The sequence below is a fragment of the Notechis scutatus genome, chromosome 4 (genome assembly GCF_049901735.1).
Source record: "Notechis scutatus isolate UNSWTSFEM ecotype Mainland chromosome 4, rNotScu1.2, whole genome shotgun sequence".
Taxonomy (NCBI): Eukaryota; Metazoa; Chordata; class Lepidosauria; order Squamata; family Elapidae; genus Notechis; species Notechis scutatus.
The window spans coordinates 165,916,342-165,937,497 of NC_142012.1; the positions used below are offsets into that span (position 1 = coordinate 165,916,342).

The following is a 21,156-nucleotide window of genomic DNA, read 5'->3' on the forward strand; positions in this document are numbered from 1 at the left end:
CACACACAATGGTTAGAATGCAGCATTGCAGGCTGACTCTGCCCACTGCCAGCAGTTCAATCCTGACTGGCTCAAGGTTGACTCAGCCTTCCGTCCTTCCGAGGTCAGTATAATGAGGACCCAGATTGTTGGGGGCAAGAGGCTGACTCTTTCAACAGCTTAGAGAGGGCTTTGAAAGCCCTGTGAAGTGGTATATAAGTCTAAGTGCTATTGCTATTTCTCCTTTACTTTCCTTTCCTTTTTCCTTTCCTTCCCTTCCTTTTTTCCTCCTTCCCTTCCCTTTCTTTTCCTTCCTTCCTTTCCTTTCCTTCCTTTCCTTTCCTTTCCTTTTTCCTTCCCTTTCCTTCCTTTTTTCCTCCTTTCCTTTCCTTCCCTTCCCTTTCTTTTCCTTCCTTTCTTTTCCTTTCTTTTCCTTTCCTTCCTTTCCTTTCCTTCCTTTCTTTTCCTCCTTTCCTTTCCTTTCCTTTCCTTTCCTTTCCTTTCCTTTCCCTTCCTTCCCTTCCTTCCGTCCATTCCTTTCCTTTCCTTTCCTTCCTATGCAATACTGCAGGCTGACTCTACCTACACCCAACATTTCAATCCTGACCGGCTCAAGGTTGACTCAGCCTTCCATCCTTCTGGCATCAATAAATTGAGGACCCAGATTATTGGGAGCAAGAGTAAATCGCTCAGTAAATCACTCAGAGTAGGGCTGCAAAGCCAAGTGATATATAAGTGTTACTGCTATTGCTATTTCTGTATGGGTTACATTAATGATGCTGGAAATCACCTTTCAAAGCACTGAATTCTGGTTTTTCCCAAAGCTGTTTCCTTTTAGTAAATTATACATAGTCCTCAACTCACAATCATTCATTTAGTGACCAAATTTACAACAGCACTAACAAATTCAGCTGCTCAGCCATTGGCTCATATTTATGACGGTTGCAGTTTTTCCAGGGTCGCACAATCCCCTTTTGCAATTTTTTTAACAAGCCAAGTCAATGGGGGGGGAGCCAGATTCACTTATGCAGTGATTCACTTACCAGGGCGAGACAGGTCATAAATGGGGCCAAACTCAACAACTGTCATGCTTGGCATCAGAAACTATGAGCTCCATTGTGGTCATAAGTTAAGGACTACCTGTATTTACCGAAGCACAGGCAGAGCCTGGTGATGGCAGAGTCAAGAGAGGAACTAGCCTGGCATGCTTACGTTGCCACAAACAGTCTAAATCCAACCTCTCATGTATATTCTGTTAACTGTTATCTAGAGCCAATTTAGTGCTGATGATTAATTAACCAGATTCTCGACAATAAGCACGTGCATTGAATCAGCTTAGCTGGGACTTGAAACAGGGTAATCCTCGGCATGCGACGGTTGCTTTAGTGACTGTTCAAAGTTTACAACGGCACCGAAAAAAATGTGAGCTGTGATAGTTTTTCGTAAGTTTAACGCACTTAATAAAACGTTTCCCTGAGTTTAGTTTACTTTATTGCAATTGCACCTCATACAACGAAACCAAACGCCATCTTCAGTGCATATCATGACCATGAAAATAAACACAAACACACATCCTTCACCCTCCACACATTGAACCGAAAACTCCCGACACCACACCAACACTGCACTAGACGGCAGAATTCAAGAGAGCTACTGCCCTGGGATAGAAGCTGTTTTCCAGCCTATTTGTCCTTGTTTTTATTATTATCCTGTACCATCTGACAGGTGGTAATAGTTAAAAAAAAAAGGGTTCCCAGGATGAGATGGATCTTTGAGGATGTTTTGAACTTTCTTAAGGCAGCAAGAGCTATAAAGCTCTTCCAAAGAGGGGAGAGGACAACCCAGGATCTTCTGGACAATGACATTAACCCTCTGGAGCGCTTCCCTATCTGCCCCTGTGCAATTGGCAAACCCTACAGAGGTGCTACTAGTTAAGATACTCTCTCTAATGCAGCGGTAGAAGGTCACCAGCAGTTTTCCATCCAGTTGTTGTTTTCTGAGCTGCCTGTACAGAATCAAAGAGACCCCTTATTGAACCCCTCGCTTCTCCAGCGACGGAACCGGCTCCTCCTTCTGACCCAACTGAATTCCTGTGCTGAATTTCTGGATGAGTTTGCAAGAACAAAAGATACTCACAGCCCTTAAGACAATGTAGAACTGAGGTATGTCCCCCCCACCCCAAAAGAAAAATAAAATAAAAATAAAATGAGAGCACAGATTGGTGGTTGCTCGGTCAATTTCTTTGTGAATACCTACGGGCGAGTCCGTTTGTTTCCCTGGTTTCCGTAGTCACCTTCTGGATGGACTTGTGCTTGTACCTGGGGAGGAAAGGAAAAAAGAAAAGGAAACAGGAAAAGGTGGGAAGAGGAAAAAGGGAAGGAAGGGAAAAGAAAGGAAAAAGGGAAAGGAGAAAGGAAAGGAAAAAATTCAGATACCTATGGATAGCAAACTAGCAAGCTGAAGCATGCAAGGAAAAATAAAAGTCTTGGATTTCCACTTCTAGTTTCTACAGTTTAGAAAAAAAAAGTCTTCCTATTGGCTCGCTCAGCATTTTTCAATCTTGGCAACTGTAAAGACATGCAGACTTCAACTCCCAGAATTCCCCCAGCTGGAATTCTGGGAGTTGAAGCCCCCACGTCTTAAAACTTGCTAAGGTTGACAAACCAAAGGCTCGTGGACGTTTGTGCAGGCTTCTAAAGTGTTCTGTGCCTATAATTAAAACCACCGCTTCCAGTTTGTTGGCAGCAGGAAGGGCAAGGTGGAATTAACAGAGTTGAAAGGGACCTTGGAGGTCTTCTAGTCCAACCCCCCCGCTTAGGGTTAGAAACCCTATACCATTTCCCCCAGAGCTGCCCCATACAGAAATAGGAATCTTAAGTCCCTCACCTTTATAATTCAGTCAAGGGTATCCACAGGTACAGTCCTTGGTGCTTAGTGGTTTCCTTGCAGACATTTCATGACCCAACTAGGTAACATCATCAGTGCTAAAAGGGAAGGGGGGGGTGTGGCATGCAAGAGGAGGAGGAGGAGGAGGAGGAGGAGGAGGAGGAGGAGGAGGAGGAGGACTCTGAAAGTGGTTTTGTTGCAGACATTTCATGACTCAATTAGGTAACATCATCAGTGATAAAAGGGAAGGGGGTTGTGGCATGTAAGGAGGAGGAGGAGGAGGAGGAGGAGGAGGAGGAGGAGGAGGAGGAGGAGGAAGAGGAACTGATGCACTCTGAAAGTAGTTGTTTTGTTTCATCACCGCACTAGGTAACATCATCAGTGCTAAAAAGGAGGAGGATGAGAGGGGTGGGGGGAAATTGATGCTCTCTTGAGTATTGTTTTCTTGCAGACGTTTCATTACCCAACTAGGTAACATCACCAAGGCTAGAAGGGAGTAGGGTTTGCTCTCTCATCAGCAAATCAACAGGGATTAACATCAAGATTACTTATTATTTACTTCTTGAGTTTTGCTTGCTTAGTATCAAGATTAATACTAAAGCAAGCAAAACTCAAGAAGTAAATAATAACCCAATCAGTGTAACCACCATCTCAGATAAACAAGCTAACAGTAAACCACAGCCTAACCAAGGAAACCCCCAAGGCCACTCCCACCAACGCTGACAGGCCAAGCCCCCTGGGTATAAAGCAGAGGGCAAACCCCTCTCCCTTCTAACACTGATGATGTGACCGAGTGGGGTAATGGAACGTCTGCAAGAAAACAACCGAGTGAAGCAAAGCCTTCTAGCACTGTTACCTACCCTGTTTTCCCGAAAATACGACCTCCTCTGAAAGTAAGTCCTAGCTTGATTTTTACACATGCGCCCTACACCCAAAATAAGCCCTGATTAAAAATTAAGCCAGGTTGGGGATGTGGGGGTGGAGCTGTCCTACTCTTTAGCTTTGGACAGGTGTAGCCAGGCCTCGCACACCCCGACACCTGCCTTGCCGGCCCATTTCTTCTGCAGCCTGCAAGGCTGGCAAGGCTTTCCTGAAGGCCTCTGGAGCTGGTAACAAAGCTTTGGTTCGATCCAGAGTTGTGTTAACAGCTGCCCAGGCCTTCAGGAAAGCCTTGCCAGCCACAGAAGAAGTTCCTGAAGGCCTCTGATAGCAAAAAGGAGGCCGGGGGCGACACGCGCAAGGGAGGTTAGTCAGTGGATGACATCCCCCCAAAATAAGACCTGGTGCCTTTTTTTGGTGGCAAAAAAAAAAAAAAAAACAACCATAAGACAGGGTCTTATTTTCCAGGAAACATGGTAGATAAGGGCTAACGGAATTCAAGGGGGTTTGGATTTAGTCCATTTGTAGCTACGCAGCGATTCCAGGCTTGTTCTTCTCTTGACTCCGCCACTCCTTCTCCTACCCCAACCAACAACCAAATCTCCTGCCCACCACGTCTCTCCTCATCTTCAGCCTCCATCGGAACACCTTAAGCTTGCAGAGGTTGGACATGCAAAATCATGTGAGATCCATGCAAAATCACATAAAGCCCCCGGAAATAAGATCCGGTGCCTTTTTTGGTGGCAAAAAACAAAACGAAACATAAGACTAGGTCTTATTTTGGGGGGGAAACCCGGTATGTTTTGTATTTTACCCATGTAAAATGGGACGTGAAGGTGCCATACGATCAATGCAGACTGGCACCTAGTTCAGTGATGGCTAACCTATGACACGCGTGTCACTCGTGACACGCCAAGGCACTTTGACTGACACGCCTGTTGGTGTGGGGAAAACCTGCACATTTAGAGGCTGCCTGTGCTCTGCTCCAATCCCTGCTCCCTGCTTGTTGCGTGGAGGCGTGGTGTCACCGCTGCCGCGAGATCTTTGCAGCAGAGAACCAGTTTTAACCGCCATCAACTGAGGTTTGTCAGTTTCATTACCTCAGGAACGCTACAGGAGGAAAGGAGATCCATGAGGTTCACAGCCCTGTAAGGTGGCCTTCCGATCCCCACATCCTGCACCTGCAGCTCTGAGACCAGGGAGACGAGTTTCACAGCCCTGTGTGATCGCCCCCAGCCCAGTCCGTCATAAACCAAGTTATTGATATTTCTTGAAGTGACACACGACCCGAGGAAGGCTACACTTTTTCCTGATTTTCGACACACCAAGCTGAAAAGGTTAGCCATCACTGACCTAGTTCAAAGCATGGATTGTTGGAGAGGGCTGATGTCATTTTTCGGCTCCTCTTCATTCCTCCTTTCCCCCCCACCCACCCTGCAGGGTCTTATTTTTTGGGGAAAACATGGTAGTCAGGTAATGAAATGCCTGAAAGGTAGACTCCCCTGGGAAACGGCCCCCAACGGGAGCCAACCTCTGAGTGACCAGATTTTAAGATTGGCAGAAGAGTGGGTCAAATCTTTCCTTCAGATTGAAATGCAGATATGCAAAGTACCTTCAGGCCCCGCCGAAAAAGGAAAGTTGCTTGGCGTGTATCTTTCTGCTGGTATAATTTATTTCCAATTCTGGTAGACAGGGACTGTATGCTTGGCCTGTAAATACAAAATAATAATAATAATAATAATAATAATAATAATAACCACATGTCCTTGTTATCGTTTATGGCAAGGGTGGGGAACAGTGGCCTTTGTCCACCCTGAGGCCGATTTGTTTGCTACGGGTGTATTACTTGGAACCCCGAGAGCCCTTTTGTGGACTTGTGGACTTCAACTCCCAGAATTCCTGAGCCGGCATATTTCCCCCACACACACAAATAGGGGAACGGACTCATATTTATGACGGTTGCAGTGTCCCAGAGTCATGTTGAAGCGGCTTGGAAGGTCGAAAACAAAATATGCATTTGCCAGAAATCCTCTGACCCCTTACACCTTGCTTCTTATAGACATATTGTGCAAAATATTCTTATAGAAATATTGTGCAAAACCACGAAATTGCTGAATTAAGGAACTGGAAGTAAGCATGTTTCAGTGAATAAGGATCTGGGTCTGGAAAATAACAGATACGTACTTCTCCTTTTTTGGTACAGTTTAACATAAGAAACGCCCCCGGGCTAGGCTGAGGTTATGACATGTATAAAAGTGACGCCTCGGGAAGAGCCAGGAGGGGTTCAGAATTTGCCAGGCTAAATGCTCTGAACCTTTGTGCACAAATAAAACCTGTATTCTCCAACCTTTCGTGGTCTTGTGTCCTGATTTGGAAACGGGATCTGCTGCAACAATGTGATCCCCTTTTACGACCTTCTGACAATGCAGAGTCAAACGGGGGAAGCCTGGCTTGCTTAACAACGGCGTGACTCACTGAACAACTTGGGCAGGAAAGGTAGTTCAAACGGAGCAAAAGTCATTCAGCGGCTTGTCTCGCTTAGCAAGGGAAATTTGGGGCTCCGTGGTGGTCCGTAAACCAAGCACTACCACAAAGGGGCTGCCCTAAAGAAGAGGGAGTCAAAGCTATTCTCCAAAGCATCTGAAGGCAGGACAAGAAGCAAAGGGTGGAAACTAACCAAGGAGAGAAGTAACTTAGAACTAAGCAGAAACTTCCTAACGGGGAGAAGAATTAACCAGTGGAACAGCTTGCCTCCAGAAGTTGGGAAGGCACCAACACTGGAAGTTTTAAAGAAGAGACGGGATAACCATTGGTCTGAAATAGGAATAGGGTTTCCTGCCTAAGCAGGGGTTAGACTAGAAGACCTCCAAGGTGCCTTTCCAACTCTTCTCTGCTTCGTTCCTCTGTTCCAGCGGTTGGTTCGGGAGATCCTATGCAGTTTGGAGAAATCCCACTCCTAGCTGGCCCTTGTCCACCCCACCCCTCCCCGGAGTCCCCACGTGGCCCGTTTTGGATGCCGGGAAGTGCAGGGCGCACATGGAGGCTCAGGGAGGGTGAGAAACGGGCCCGCTGACAGTTCGGGAAGGCGGGAAATGGGCCCGTTTCCAGCTTCCAGAGAGCCTCCGGAGCTGGGGGCAAAAACAACCCTCCCCCCTCCGCGGTGCAGGAGGCCGACTAGGCCACGCCCACCCCTGGCCAGGCCACGCCCAGCAACCGGGCAGAGAACCGCTTGCTGAATTTTTTTGGAAGCCCACCCCTCGATTCTCTCCTATTCCCCTCATGGATCCAACCCCTTTTCCTTTATGTCGTTGAGGCTTCCCCCGAGGCCCCAAGCTTCAAGGGAGCTCCTCCCAAAGGGTTAACCGGGCAGCTTTACCTTCGATTTAACAAGTTGGGCCTTCGGAAGCGGGCGCCCGGCTTCCTCTGTAGTTCGGGTTGTCTCTGGGCGGCCATCTTCCTTTTCAAAACGGAGTAATTCCTTTGCAGGTTCTTTAGGGAGATACACGGAGGTCAGGTGGGTGTGCATATCCAGAGGAACAAGGAACAAGAGCAAAGCCCCAACACCACCACCAACACCCTCCATAAGTGGGTTTTTTTCAGGAGGCAACTGGAGTTTCTGGTTTTTTTCCTCTGAAGACGTTTCGCTTCTCATCCGAGAAGCTTCCTCAGTTCTGACTGGACGGATGGTGGGGAATGGAAAGATTTATACTCCTTGCAGGCAGCTGGTCATTTGCATCCTTTTTAGAGGGTCGTTGAGGCCACTTGGAGGTTGATCTGTGTCCCCGGGGTGCTTTTTTTTTCTTCAAGAGACAACAGGGCTTTCTGTTTTTTTCTTTGAAAAACTTTCGCTTCTGCTCCAAGAAGCTTCTTCAGTTCTGACTGGATGGTGGGGAAGGGAAGGATTGATACTCCTTGCAGACAGCTGGTCATTTGCATCCTTTCAGACGGTCATTGAGGCCACTTGGGAGGTTTATCTGTGTCCTCAGGGCCACCTGAGTGGTGCAAAGGGTTCCTGTAGTTTGCAATTTTCCAGAGGAAATTTTCCAGAGAAAAAAAAAAAAGAAAAAAGAAAAATATAAGAAAAAAATTTGCAGACTATAGGAACCAGGAGCACCACTCAGGGGACCCTGAGGACTCAGATACACCTCCAAGTGGCCTCAACGGCTCTCCAAAATGATGCAAATGACCAGCTGTCTGCAAGGAGTATCAATCCTTCCCTTCCCCACTATCCTGTCAGAGTTGAAGAAGCTTCTTGGAGGAGAATTGAAACATCTTCAAAAGAAAAAATGAGAAAGTCCAATTGCCTCCTGAAAAAAAAAAAAAGCACCTTTGGGACAATCATGACCTGGACGACTAAGAATCTCTACAGGCTTTTACCTATACAATTTGGGATGAACACCTTTCGAACGGTGTGTGTGATGATCCAAAGGGGCGTGGCACAAAAGCAACCAAGTCACAAAAGTGGGTAAAATCTCTTTAATACCTCTAATTTGGCCCCCCAATGTCCCGTTATCTTCGGCTGGAGAAAAAACTCTCCCAAGAACAGTTTTTAAAGAGAAGAAATTCAGTCCGACCCCAAAGTACATATCATATTATAAATAAAAACCCACACAAACCACCACTGCAGGAATTAAGGAGACAGGGCAGGATAAGGAATGGCTGATCTCAAAAGATAACAAAACATACATAGTTGGGAGGACGCCAGAACCCAGATAAGACTTGACAAACCAAGATAATCCACGCTTTGCTTCCAGCAAAGTTCTGTGGGCAAACACTCTCTTTACCCTGTTTCCTCAGCTGCAGCTAATGAAGGGAATCAGGGCCCTTTCCTCCCCTCTAAACCACGTTGCTCCCTTCTCCATTCCTCCCTGCGTGCCCTAGGATGAAGAAGGGATGGGCCTGGGTCTTCCTCTGAAGGCCCAGCCAGACTGTGCCCTTCCCCAGTTTCCTCCACAGTCACCAGAGCCACACTCCCACTCCCTGTCGGCTGCTCAACCTCCCCCTCGGAATCAGACTCCAACAGGGGCACGACAGGTGCGGGAGAAGGAATGGATTTCCAGAGAGAGAAAAATGGCAGACCACAGGAACCAAGAACACTACTCAGGTGACCCTGAGGACACAGATAAATACCCAAGTGGCCTCAACGGCTCTCTAAAATGATGCAAATGACCAGCTGTCTGCGAGGAACATAAATCCTTCCCTTCCCCACTATCCAGTCAGAACTGAAGAAGCTTCTCGGATAAGAATCGAAACATCCTCAAAAGAAAAAACAGGAAACTCCAGTTGTCTCCTGAACAAAAAAGCACCTTTGGCAGGACCTGGATGACTGAGCATCTCTACAAACCTTGAATCAAAGCCTCACCCCCAAACTAAACAGAAGAGCAGATCTCAAGATTAGACTGGATCTCTTAGGAGATCAGGCAGGAAAATTACTTCGAGGATCAAGTAAGTCTTCGAAAGAGAAACTCTGGGGAATTCTGGGAGTTGAAATCCACAGGTCTTATAACTTGCTGGGTTGGGAGACCCTTGACCTAACGCTAGGCTCTGGGTACCATCCATATAAGGTACAGGTAAGTCCTCAACTTGCAACAGTTCGTTTAGTGACCAAAGTTACAACGGCACTGAAAAAAGGGACCGATGACCAGTTTTCACACTGATGACCGTAGTAGCATTCCTGGGGTCATGTGATCGAAATTCAGACGCTTGGCAAGGGATTCGTATTGACGACAGCTGCAGGGTCTCAGGGTCACGCGATTCCCCTTTTACGACCTCCTGACAAGCTGAGTCAACAGGGAAACCGGATTCACTTAACAACCGAGTTCACTAATTTAAACAACTGCAGTGACCCATTTAACAACTGTTGACGAAGGAAGGTCTTAAAAGGAGGCAAACTCACTTCACACATCTCTTCACTTAGCGGCGGAAACTTTGGGCTCAACCGTGGTCGTTCAGTCGAGGACGACCTGGACCAGGCCGATGTTTTCTCAGGTGTAGCCATTTTAAGGTGGGTGGACTTCAACTCCCAGAATTCCCCAGCCAGCCAAGCAGGCCACGTCACGGCTGAAGGGCTGAAAAGGAGCTAAAACAATTTCCCTCCCTTCCCCAACCGGAACTGGACCCACCCGGTACCTTTTCACTGAGGGGCGATCGGTTGAGGGGGCTGATGCCCTTGTGAGGCCCCGGGGCTTTCCTCGCTGCCAAGCCCGTCTTAAGGCCATAGGCACGCCTCTTCCCCGGCACCTGCTTTCGACGTCCTAAGTGGTTCTTGCCAAAACCTGCAAGGGAGGGAGAAAGAGGGAGGGAGGGAGGGAAAAGGAAAGAAGAAAGAAAGAGAGAGAGAGGGAGAGAAAGAGAGAAAGAGGGAGGGAGGAAGGGAGAAAGAAAGAGGGAGGGAAAAGGAAAGAAAGAAAGGAAAAAGGAAGGAGGAGGGAGGGAGGGAGGAAAAAGGAGGAGGGAGGGAGGAAAAGGAAAGAAGGAAGGATGGAGGAGGGAGGGAAGAAAAAGGAAAGAAAGTGGGAGAGAGGGAGGAAGGAAAAGGAAAGAAAGAAAGAAAGAAAGAAAGAAAGAAAGAAAGAAAGAAAGAAAGAAAGAAAGAAAGAAAGAAAGAAAGAAAGAGAGAGAGAGAAAGAGGGAGGGAGGAAGGGAGAAATAAAGAAAGAGGGAGGGAAAAGGAAAGGAAGGAAGAAAGGAAGGAGGAGGGAGGGAGGAAAAAGAAAGAAGAAAGAAAGAAAGAAGGAGGGAGGGAGGAAGGGAGAAAGAAAGGAAGGGAAAGGGAAAAGGAAAGGAAGAAAGAAAGAAGAAAGGAAGGAGGAGGGAGGGAGGGAGGAAAAAGGAGGGAGGGAGGGAGGAAAAGGAAAGAAGGAAGGATGGAGGAGGGAGGGAGGGAAGAAAAGGAAAGAAAGTGGGAGAGAGGGAGAAGGAAAAAGGAAAGAAAGAAAGAAAGAAGAAAGAAAGAAAGAAAGAAAGAAAGAAAGAAAGAAAGAAAGAAAGAAAGAAAGAAAGAAAGAAAGAAAGAAAGAAAGAGGGAGAGAGAGAAAGAGGGGGAGAAATAAAGAAAGAGGGAGGAAAAGGAAAGGAAGGAAGAAAGGAAGGAGGAGGGAGGGAGGAAAAAAGAAGAAAGAAAGAAAGGAGGAGGGAGGGAGGAAGGGAGAAAGAAAAGGAGGGAGGGAAACGGAAAGAAAGGAAGGAAGAAAAAGGGGAGGGAGAAAAAGGGAAGAAAGAAAGGAAGAAAGAAAGAGGGAGGAAAAAGAAAGAAAGGGAGGGGGAGGAAAAAGAAAGAAAGAGGGGAGGAAAAAGGAACGAAGAAAGAAAGAGAAAAAAATGAAAGAAGGGAGGGAAGGAAGGAAAGAGAAAGAAGGAAAGATAGAAAAGGAGGAAGGAAGAAGGAAAGAAAGAAAAGAAAGAAGATAGAAAGGAAGGATAGGAAGGGAGGGAGGGAGGACAGAAGGAAGGAAAGGACGGAGGAAGGAAGGAAGGAAGGAAGGAAGGAAGGAAGGAAGGAAGGAAGGAAAAAGAAGGGATTAGGTCCTTTCATGCGCTATGAGAATCACCTTGGGAGACAGGAGGAAGAACTGAACTCTAAATAACCGTCATTCAAAACGCATCTCAGCCAATAGAAGGAAAGGGGAGGGGGATGTGGGAAATGCCTTGGAAGGGGCCCTCCCTAGTTTTCTGGAAAGTAAAAGTAAAGGAGAGGCGAGGAAGAGCCTGGGGCCAGTTCTGGAGCCCGGGGAAGGCTCTGAGGGATGCTCAGCGTCGGGCGCAGACAGAGAGCTAGGGCTGTCCAGCATTTTCCCAGCCACTGGAGAGGGAGTCAGAGAGGAGCGAGGAGGAGCAGCTGGAGCCTGTTCCAGATCCGCGTATGCACAGAGCTGTCAGGAGAGAAGAACAGCCGGCCAGGGAAGCAAAGCAACACGTGGACACTGACTGGCCCCTCCCTGGCTGGGGAATAAAGGGGAGGAAAGGGGAATGGTTTGGTTGTCGTGTGTTTCGCCTTGCCGGAACGGAGGTTTGTCTCTTTCTCTGACCTAATTTGCAGCCTCCTGGGTGGGCTGGGGTCTCAAGGCCTTGCATTTATCTGAACGAGCTGATAAGGGCTATTGCTTCACTTCACTCCTTGCCGGACTCTTGCCTGGACTTTCGGTCGGTGAAGGCCGTTAATTCCCAAGGTCTAAATCAGGGGTCTCCAAACGTGGCAACTTTTAAGACTTGTGGACTTCAACTCCCAGAATTCTCCAGCCAGCTAGGAAGCCAGGTTCATTTAAAGCTGGCTTTAAAAATGGCAGCGATCCACTTAACGACTGTGGCAAGAACGGTCGTAAAAGGGGGCAAAACTCTCTTCCAAAAATAAAATAAAAAATGTCTCATTTAATGTGAGAAATTTGGGGCTCAGCTGTGGTCGTAAGTCGAGGACTACCTGTACCACCGGACCCATTACATTAGGAGTTGCCTCTACATTGGCCTTGGATGGTTTCCCGTGAAAACAAACCATGGTCCCGAGACTCAACTAACCTGGATAGTCTTGAATTCCCCACTCTTTTTTTTCTTTTTCTTTTTCAGTTTATTATAGTCATAGGCCAGAGACCAAAACAAATAAAAACACTCAGTAAAGATACAATTAAAAATAATAGTATAAAATAATAATAAATCTATATATAAAACAAGCGAAATGCCACTCACGCATCATCACACAATCTCCAGAACTGTAAAGCCTAAAAATTTGAAATTTGGCAGGTATGTTTCCTCTTGGCTTCTAGGGGCTCACTAAGAAAGGATTTTTCCAAATGACCATAAGAACATTTAGATTATTTCTATTATTATTATTATTATTATTATTATTATTATTATTATTATTATTATTATTATTATTTATTATTATTTATTATTATTTATTATTATTATTATTAACATGCTCTGATGCTAAGGAGTTCTACTCTCCCTCCCCACCTGAAAAGGAATCTGTTCCAAATGCAAAACACAAGCAGAGGAGTTTCGGTTTCAGAGCCCCAAGCAGTTTTAGTACAGAACAGTTGAGCTAAGCCACACCCAGGCTCCTTGCTGTCTCCTTCTTGCTCACACAGCAAATACTGCTTCAGTTTCCAAACAGCCCTCAACTCTTTCTCACACACTGACAGGACGCTAGCCAGATGAATACCGATGGATGCTTTCAGGCAGAAGCACAATCTCCCCCCCCCCTTATTTTCCTCAAAAAAAACTAAGCCTGACCACATAGTTTTGTAGTGAAGCATGGGTAGTGAGCTAGCATAAAATAATAAATAACTACTAAAAATGTATAAAATCCAGTCTGTCAATTATACGTGGTCTAACTATACTAAAATTAAAAACAGTGAGATGAAATAATATGATATGAATAAGCGTAACTATGTATAACTATGTAAATAATTATGTAAACATATGAAAATATGCGATAAATCGAACGAAAAATAATTGTAGTAATATTTAGTAATATTCTACATACCTAAGAATAGGTCAAAGTGAGTGAATGCTACTACAGATGTGCTGCAATGAATGGATATATGTTTTTAATTGCAGAATTTGTTTAATAAAGATTTTAAAAAATCAATAAAATTGAAAACATGGGCCTTGGATGGTTCCTGCTCAGTTCCGTGAGAACAAACCATGTTCTCTGAGAGTCAACTAACCTGGATAGTCTTGAATTCCCCACTTCATCCGCCTCATCCGGAACTGTCGCGGGCCGTTCTGTGGAAAGCTTCTCTTCATCTTGGGGGGGTTTTGCTTTCTCTCTTCTCTCTTGTTCAACTTAATTATGTCATCTGCGGAAGATAAATCGGTTCGGAGTTGGAAGACGTGGCGGCTCAGGCAAAGCGCCCAACAGCAGTAATCCCTCGGCCTATAACGGTTTGCTTAGTGACCGTTCAAAGTTACAATCACACTGGAAAAAAGTTGACTTAGGACCCCCCCCTTTTTTTTGGCAGCGTTCCTTCCCGGTCACGTGATCAAAATCCAGATGCTTGGCAACTGGCATGTACTTATGACGGTTGCAGCGTCCCAAGGTCTCGTGATCATCCCCTTTTGCGACCGTCTCGCGAGGAAAGTCAGTGGGGGAAGCCAGATTCGCTTCACAACCATGACTTTGTTGGTCAATCACCAGGCGACGGTGAGTTCTAGTCCCGCTTTAGGTACGAAAGCCAGCTGAGTGACTTTGGGCCAATCACCAGGTGACGGTGAGTTCTAGTCCCGCTTTAGGTACGAAAGCTAGCTGAGTGACTTTGGGCCAATCACCAGGCGATGGAGAGTTCTAGTCCTGCTTTAAGCATGAAAGCTGGCTGGGTGACTTTGGGCCACTCACCAGGCGACGGTGAGTTCTAGTCCCGCTTTAGGGCCGAAAGCCAGCTGGGCGACATTGGGTCAATCACCAGGAGACGGTGAGTTCTAGTCCCTCCTTGGGCACTAGGCTAGAAGCTGGAAGGTGGTGGGTTCTAGCCTTGCCTTAGCCAGGAAAGCCAGCCCACCTCACAGGGTTGGTATTGTGAGGAAAGGAGGAGGAAGGGGCATCAGGTATGTTCCCCACTTTGAGTTATTGATAGAAAATGACAGGGTAGAATTGATTTAAATCAGGTAGATTTAAATCACCATTTAAATCACCAGTAAAAAGGCTTGATTTAAATCAACTCGATTTAAACCAGGGTGTCAACCTTGGCAACTTTAAGATTGTGGACTTCAACTCCCAGAGTTCCTCAGCCAGCAAAGCTGGCTGAGGAACTCTGGGAGTTGAAGTCCACAAGTCTTAAAGTTGCCAAGGTTGGACACCCTGATTTAAACCGTCATTTTTAAAGAGCCGCTGTCATCCCTGCTCCGCAGCAGCTCCTCCTCTGACCCGATGATGTTGACTCCCCGACAGTCCCAATATTGCAGAATCTGCAGCCTCATATGCCACAGAACGAAGCTCCATTTCCTGCCGAATAAACTACATGATTAATGTATCTTAAATAGAAAACTATCTTCAGATTTTTTTTTTACTCCAAACGCATTTTATTAAAATAAATTTGATTAAAAAAAAAAACCAATTTAAAAATTTTAAAAATCCTATTTTCTTTTTTTTTACTTTAAAAAAAAATCATCAATTTTTATCCACCCTGGAAAATAATAAACATGGGATAGAATAAGTCTTAATAATAATAATAATAATAGTAATGATATGTAAGATGAGTATGAATACAGTTGAAGTCCATGAAGAAAGAAATACCTGGGTCCAAGTTACTTTCCAAAAGATCTTTTTATGTTTTGTGTGTTGTGTATATATGTTTTTTGGGGGAGAATTAATGAAACCTTGCAGAAATATAGAATGAGAATAATGGTAACTAAGTCAGAAAGAAATAGATGAAATAATAATAATAAAATGGAATAAGAGTAAAGAGAAAGAAAGAGAAAATGGATAAGAGGTTTTTGTATGTTTATATGGAAATGGTTTAAAACAGAATTATAGTTTATCTGACTTGTTAAATTTATAATGGAAAAAGGTTTAAATATGTAATGGATAATGACGACTTGTGTGTTTTGAAAAAAATTAATAAAACTTGTTTAAAAACAACAACAACAACAATAATAATAATAATAATAAAGTGCAAAGTGTGAATTTCTAGAGGAAAAGCGAGAAACCCTTTTAAACACCGTTTGCGAAACCATCTCCAAGCCCTCTTCCAGCTCTATTCTATTCTAAGAACTCCACGCAAATGTGCACAATTGAAGAGAAACTGAAGTCACGAGTCTTGCAGAATTAAACTGATGAAAAAAAAAAAAAAATAGGGGAAAAGTAGGATGTTAGGATGGAAAAAACGGGCCACGAAGCCCAGCTCAGCCCAACGACTCACTGAAATGAGAAATGGGATCTGCGAAAGGACGTTTTCCTCCTCCTCTGGTTGAGAGGTTGCGTTGCCCCCAAAGGGACGGATTCAAATCTGACTCGCTTACGAAATCTCCCTGTGATCTCTCCCTGGAGACAGGGGTGTTTACTTCCCAGTTCATTTTCAAATGTTATTATTAATTCTCTAACAAACAGCTCTCTCTCTTGAGCCCGTCCTGCGATCAAAGAGCCTTAGGAAGAAAAGAAAAAGAAAAAAAACACAAAACGACGGTGGAGATGAATTGGCCTGAATTTCCTCCGGCGTCTCTTTTTTGTAAATCGGAAGTTGAAACAAGGGCGCCAAAAGATTTCTAAGCTGGGGTGCTGAGTGCATGACGATGGCTTTTGTCAAAGGAAGCCCAGGACGCTCCGAACTGCTAAGGAGAGAGAAGTAACCATCTTGGCGCCTGCAAGTGGAACCTCTTTTGGGTGAAAGCATCTTAAATTGGCTTTTGGCCTCTGTGTTTAAATGTTAAATCTCCGGCTGGCAAAAAAAGAATTTAATTTCATTCGTTGTCAAGAGAATTGCAGGAGTCCGAAAAACCTCCAATAGAAGGTAAAAGGCCCGTCGACATTATACTATACCAGTGGTGGCTATCCTTTTTGGGCTCCCGTGCCGAAAATCTCGTGCGGGTTATTTCCGGAAATACCGCAAGTGCCTAAACGGACCCATTTTTCGGCCTCCAAAGTCTGCGGAGGCTTCCCTCGAGCCCCAGGGAGGGAGAAAAAGGCCTCCCCCAGGCTCCAGAGGGCCGGGCACTGGTAGTTCCAAAGGCATTTTTCAAGGTATTTCCAGAAGGCCCATTTTTCGGATCAGCTGGGAGGCGTGCACATGTGAAGTGCAGGTAAGTTTGGCTGGGGCTTGCGTGCCTGCACAAATGGTTCCGCGTGCCACCTGTGGCACGCATGTCCTAAGTTTGCCATCATGGCTATACACTATACCCGTGATGGCGAACCTATGGCATGCGTGCCGAAAGTGGCACGCAGAACCATTTCTGCTGGCACGTGAGAGGTCCCCTGGAACAGCACCACTGCGCATGCGCTTCCCCCGCCTGCCAGCTGATTACCGGGTATCTGCCGTGCATGTGCAGGAGATGCGCGTGCATGCGGAGGCGCGTAGCACAGGGGATTGTGTGTGCGTGTGCAGAGGGTGGGGAGGTTGTGCGCACACTGCATTATGGGTGGAGGCACATATGCATGTGTACACACATTTTTGGCACACGACAAGAAAAAGTTTAGCCATCACTGCACTATATTGTTACTATTACTATTAGCATACTATGCTACCAGAATTCCATATCATACTGTCATGCCCCTTAGAATTTGACTCCGAGGGAGAGGAGGAACAGCCGACAGGGAGTGGGAGTGTGGCTCCGGAGGTTGTGGAGGAAACTGGGAAAGGGCACAGGCTGGCTAGGCATTCAGAGGAAGACCCCCTCTTCATCCTAGGGCACACAGGGAGGAGCGGATAAGGGAGAAATGTGAATGGCGTGGTCTACGGGGAGGAAAGGGCCCTGATCCCCTTCATGGGCTGCAGATGGGAGGACTGTTTAGAAGGACAAACTGGGCATGGCCCAGTGCTGGAAGCAAAGCGTGAAATAATTCTAGTCTGTCAGTTATCTGAGTTCTGGCGTCCTTCCCTGTGTGTGTGTATTTCGATATCTGTGGATGTCCTCAAGTCCTTATCCTGCCTTGTCTCATTAATTGCTTCAGTGTGGTTTGTGTTGTTTTTTCTACTTATAATTTATATGTATTTTGAATTTGAATGGCATTTCTTCCTTTTCGCAACTGTTTGTGGGGGAGTTTTTTCTCCAGTCAATGATAATTGGACCTCGGAGGCCAAGTTGAAGGAATTAAAGGGACTTCACCTATTTTTTGTGACTTTGTTGCTTTTGTATCCCACCCCGGGTCATCACACCATACCATACACCAGGGGTGTCAAACTCAAGGCCCATGGAGCCATCCTGGAAACAGCAGACCGGCCCGTGGTGCCTCTGCCAATGAAAATGGAGTTCGGGGAGGCTGCGTGAAGCCCGCCTGGCCTCAGTTTTCGGTCACCTGGGCTCTGTTTCCGGCCTCCCCGAGCTCCGTTTTCGCTGGCAGAGGGCTCCAAGAAGCCATTGTGGCCCAAAATGGAGCCTCAATGAGTGATGTCCAGCTGGTCACACCCACCCCGGCCACAGCCACCCACCCCTGACTCTGAGGTCAAACACAACACTGATGCAGCCCTCCATGAAATTGAGTTTGACACCCCCGTCCTAGATCAGATCAGAGGCAACTTATGACCGTTTCACACTTATGACTGTTGCAGCATTCCCGTGGCCATGTGATTTACATTCCGATACTTGAGACCTGACTCACATTTATGACCGTTGCAGTGTCCCCGGGGGGGGTCGCAGACATTCCCCAACATTAAATGAACAAAATCCAAGCGGGAGGTATTTATGTCGGTTGCAACATCTCAAGAGTTTATTCAATCATCATTTGCAACGTTCCCAGTTGGCCTTCAAAGAGGCAAAGTCAATGGGGGAAGATGGCTACACTTAACGACCATATGATTCACTTAACGATTTGTTTAACCACCGTGCCAAAAAAAAAAAAAAAGGTCATAAAATCAGGCGGGACTCGCTTAATAACTGTTCTAATCCTGGCCCTGATTGGAGCCGTAAGTCAAGGACTACCTGTGCGTGTGTGAGGAAGTGGTTTTATCTGCAGCAGAGTCTTATCTTTGCGAAAGATAATTTCTCAAGTCCCAAGCTGCTTTCTTCTGCAAAACTGGCCGAGTTTGTCCTTTTTTTTTTTTTTAAAGGGGAAAACAACATTTGTGAAAGGGATGGTTGAGCGGAGAAAGGGATAGGGTTAGGGTTGGCTTTCTGGCCTGGGGTTAGGATGCAATATTGCAGGACGACTCTGCATTCCCACCGTCAGCAGTTCGATCCCGACCGGCTCAAGGTTGACTCAGCCTTCCGAGGTGGGTAAAATGAGGATCCAAAATTGTTGGGGACAAGAGGCTGTTTCTGTAAACCGCTTAGAGAGGGCTGCAAAGCCCTGCGAAGCGGCATATAAGTCTTACCTGCTATTGCTCTTCCCTCTCTCCCTCCTTCCTTTCTTCCTCCCCTTCCTCCCTCCCCTCTTCTTCCTCCTATCTCCTCCCTTCTTTCTTCCTTCCATCTCCTCCCTCCTTCCCATCTCCTCCCTTCCTCTTTTCTTCTTTCCTCCGATCTCCTCCCCCCCTTCCACCTCCCTCACTTCTTTCTTCCCATTCCTTCCTTCCTTCTTCCCATCTCCTTCCTTTCTTCTTCCCATCTCTCCTCCCTCCTTCCTTCTCCTCCTCTTTCTTCCCATTTCTTCCTCCCTCCCTCCTCCTCCTCCTCCCTCCTTTCCTTTCCTCCCATCTCCTCCCTCCCTCCTTCCTTCTCCCTCGCTTCTTTCTTCCCATTCCTTCCTTCCTTCCTCCCTCCCATCTCCTCCCCCTCCTTTCCTCCTTCCTCCCATCTCCTCCCTCCTTCCCTCCCTTGGTTAGCATGAAGCATTGCAGGCTAACTCTGCTCACTGTCAGGAGTTTGATCCAGACCAGCTCAAGGTTGACTCAGCCTTCCATCCTTCCGAGCTGGGTAAAAGGAGGACCCAGATTGTTGGGGGCAACAGGCTGACTCTGTAAACCCCTCAGAGAGGGCCGGAAAGCAGCACTGTGAAGTGGTATATAAGTCTAAGGGCTATGGCTATTTTCATGTGTAAAGGAACCCCAGGGGTTGGTCAACAACCCTTTGAGACCTTTAACCATCATTTTCCTTCATTAATTCCAACTGCAGTACATCTAATTTATTTATTAGATTTTTATGCTGCTAGCTAAGCAGAACACAACCACCACCCTGTGAGGAGGGTCAGCCGAGAGGGAATGGCTAGCACAAAGTCACCCAGCCAGCTTTCACGCCTAAGGCGGGACTAGAACTCACCGTCTCCTGGTGATTGGCCCACAGTCACCCAGCTGGCTTTCATGCCTAAGGCAGGACTAGAACTCACCGTCTCCTGGTGATTGGCCCACAGTCACCCAGCCAGCTTTCATGCCTAAGGCGGGACTAGAACTCACCGTCTCCTGGTGATTGGCCCACAGTCACCCAGCCGGCTTTCATGCCTAAGGCGGGACTAGAACTCACCGTCTCCTGGTGATTGGCCCACAGTCACCCAGCTGGCTTTCACACCTAAGGCGGGACTAGAACTCACCGTCTCCCAGTGATTGGCCCAAAGTCACCCAGCTGGCTTTCATGCCTAAGGCGGGACTAGAACTCACCGACTCCTGGTGATTGGCCCAAAGTCACCCAGTTGGCATTCATGTCTAAGGCGGGACTAGAACTCCCCGTCTCCTGGGTGATTGAACTCACCATCACCCAACTTCTAGCCTGGTATTTAAGGAGGGACTAGAACTCCTTGTCTCCTGGCGATTGACCCAAAATCATGCAAACCAGCTTTCATTTCTAAGGTGGGACTGGAACTCTCACACTTATAACCATTATAGCATATCCCCACGATGACGTGATCAGAAACTCGGGCGCTTGGTTAACTGGCATGTATTATGACAGTGGAATCGTCCAGGGAGTGGGGGGCTCATGTGACCTTCCCAGCCAACCTCTGACAAGAAAAGTCAATGGGGGAACAGAGAGGTTCACTTAACGGCCACATGATTCACTTAGCAAATGGGGCAGAAAAGGCCATAAAATGGGGCAAAATTCATGTAACAATGGTGTCGCTTAGCAAGAGGATGCTAGCGGCCACCTGATGGGTGCTAGTGCTTTGCAACTATGGGGTTAAGAGAGCGCCATGAACTATGGAGAGGGGGGATGAAGGGGAGGGAATACTTGAGGAAACGAAAGTTATCTCCTCCAGATGCTGCCTCGAGGTCACCCAGCTGGGAGAAGGAGGGGGCTGCGTACCAACCTGCACTTGGACTGACCGTTAGGAAAACATCTTGCCTGAACCCAAAGGGAGGGAAACGTAGGACCATCACTTCTGGCGCAATACACTTGATCTCAAATAAACTATACCTTTCTCAACAAATGGAGCCAAGGATCGTTTCTGTGTAGAGGTTTAAGGGGAGACAGGCCTGACAGAACGGCTTAGAAATAAAAGCAATGGATAATAAAAGTGGTTTGTGGACTGCAAAGAGAAGTTTGGTCTAGTATTTATTAAGGCAGAAAGCAAGAAAGCAGGAGCATGTGCGACTTTCAAGTCCTGCCTTAGCCATGAAAGCCGGCTGGGTGACTTTGGAACAACCACCAGGAGACGGTGAGTTCTAGTTCTGCCTTTGGCATGAAAGCCGGCTGTGTGACATTGGAACAACCACCAGGAGACGGTGAGTTCTTGTCCCACCTTAGCCATGAAAGCCAGCTTTGGGTTTGGGCCAGTCATTCCTTCTCAGCTCACCCCACCTCATCACAGGGCTGTTGTAGGAAAAAGAGGAGGAAGATATATTTGATATGTTCTGTGCCTTGACTTATTTGTAAAGCCATAAAGGCAGGATTAAAAAAATA

At 46.6% G+C, this 21,156-nt stretch overlaps 1 protein-coding gene and 1 long non-coding RNA gene across 2 annotated transcripts in view; both read right to left on the bottom strand.

Annotated features, from left to right (window-relative positions):
* The window catches only part of LOC148131023 (uncharacterized), a 69,413-nt gene that overhangs the window by 7,476 nt on the left and 40,781 nt on the right, over window positions 1–21,156 (bottom strand). The gene's annotated exons all lie outside the window — the stretch shown is intronic.
* Window positions 1–21,156, bottom strand: part of FYTTD1 (forty-two-three domain containing 1) — a 31,543-nt gene that overhangs the window by 7,476 nt on the left and 2,911 nt on the right. Inside the window, exons 2-6 of the mRNA XM_087965610.1 lie at window positions 13,407–13,538; window positions 9,874–10,019; window positions 7,121–7,233; window positions 5,357–5,453; window positions 2,236–2,297 (exon numbers count right to left, since the gene is read on the bottom strand). Of these exons, the coding sequence (XP_087821736.1) occupies window positions 2,236–2,297; window positions 5,357–5,453; window positions 7,121–7,233; window positions 9,874–10,019; window positions 13,407–13,538 (550 nt within the window). The remainder of the gene's footprint in view (window positions 1–2,235; window positions 2,298–5,356; window positions 5,454–7,120; window positions 7,234–9,873; window positions 10,020–13,406; window positions 13,539–21,156) is intronic.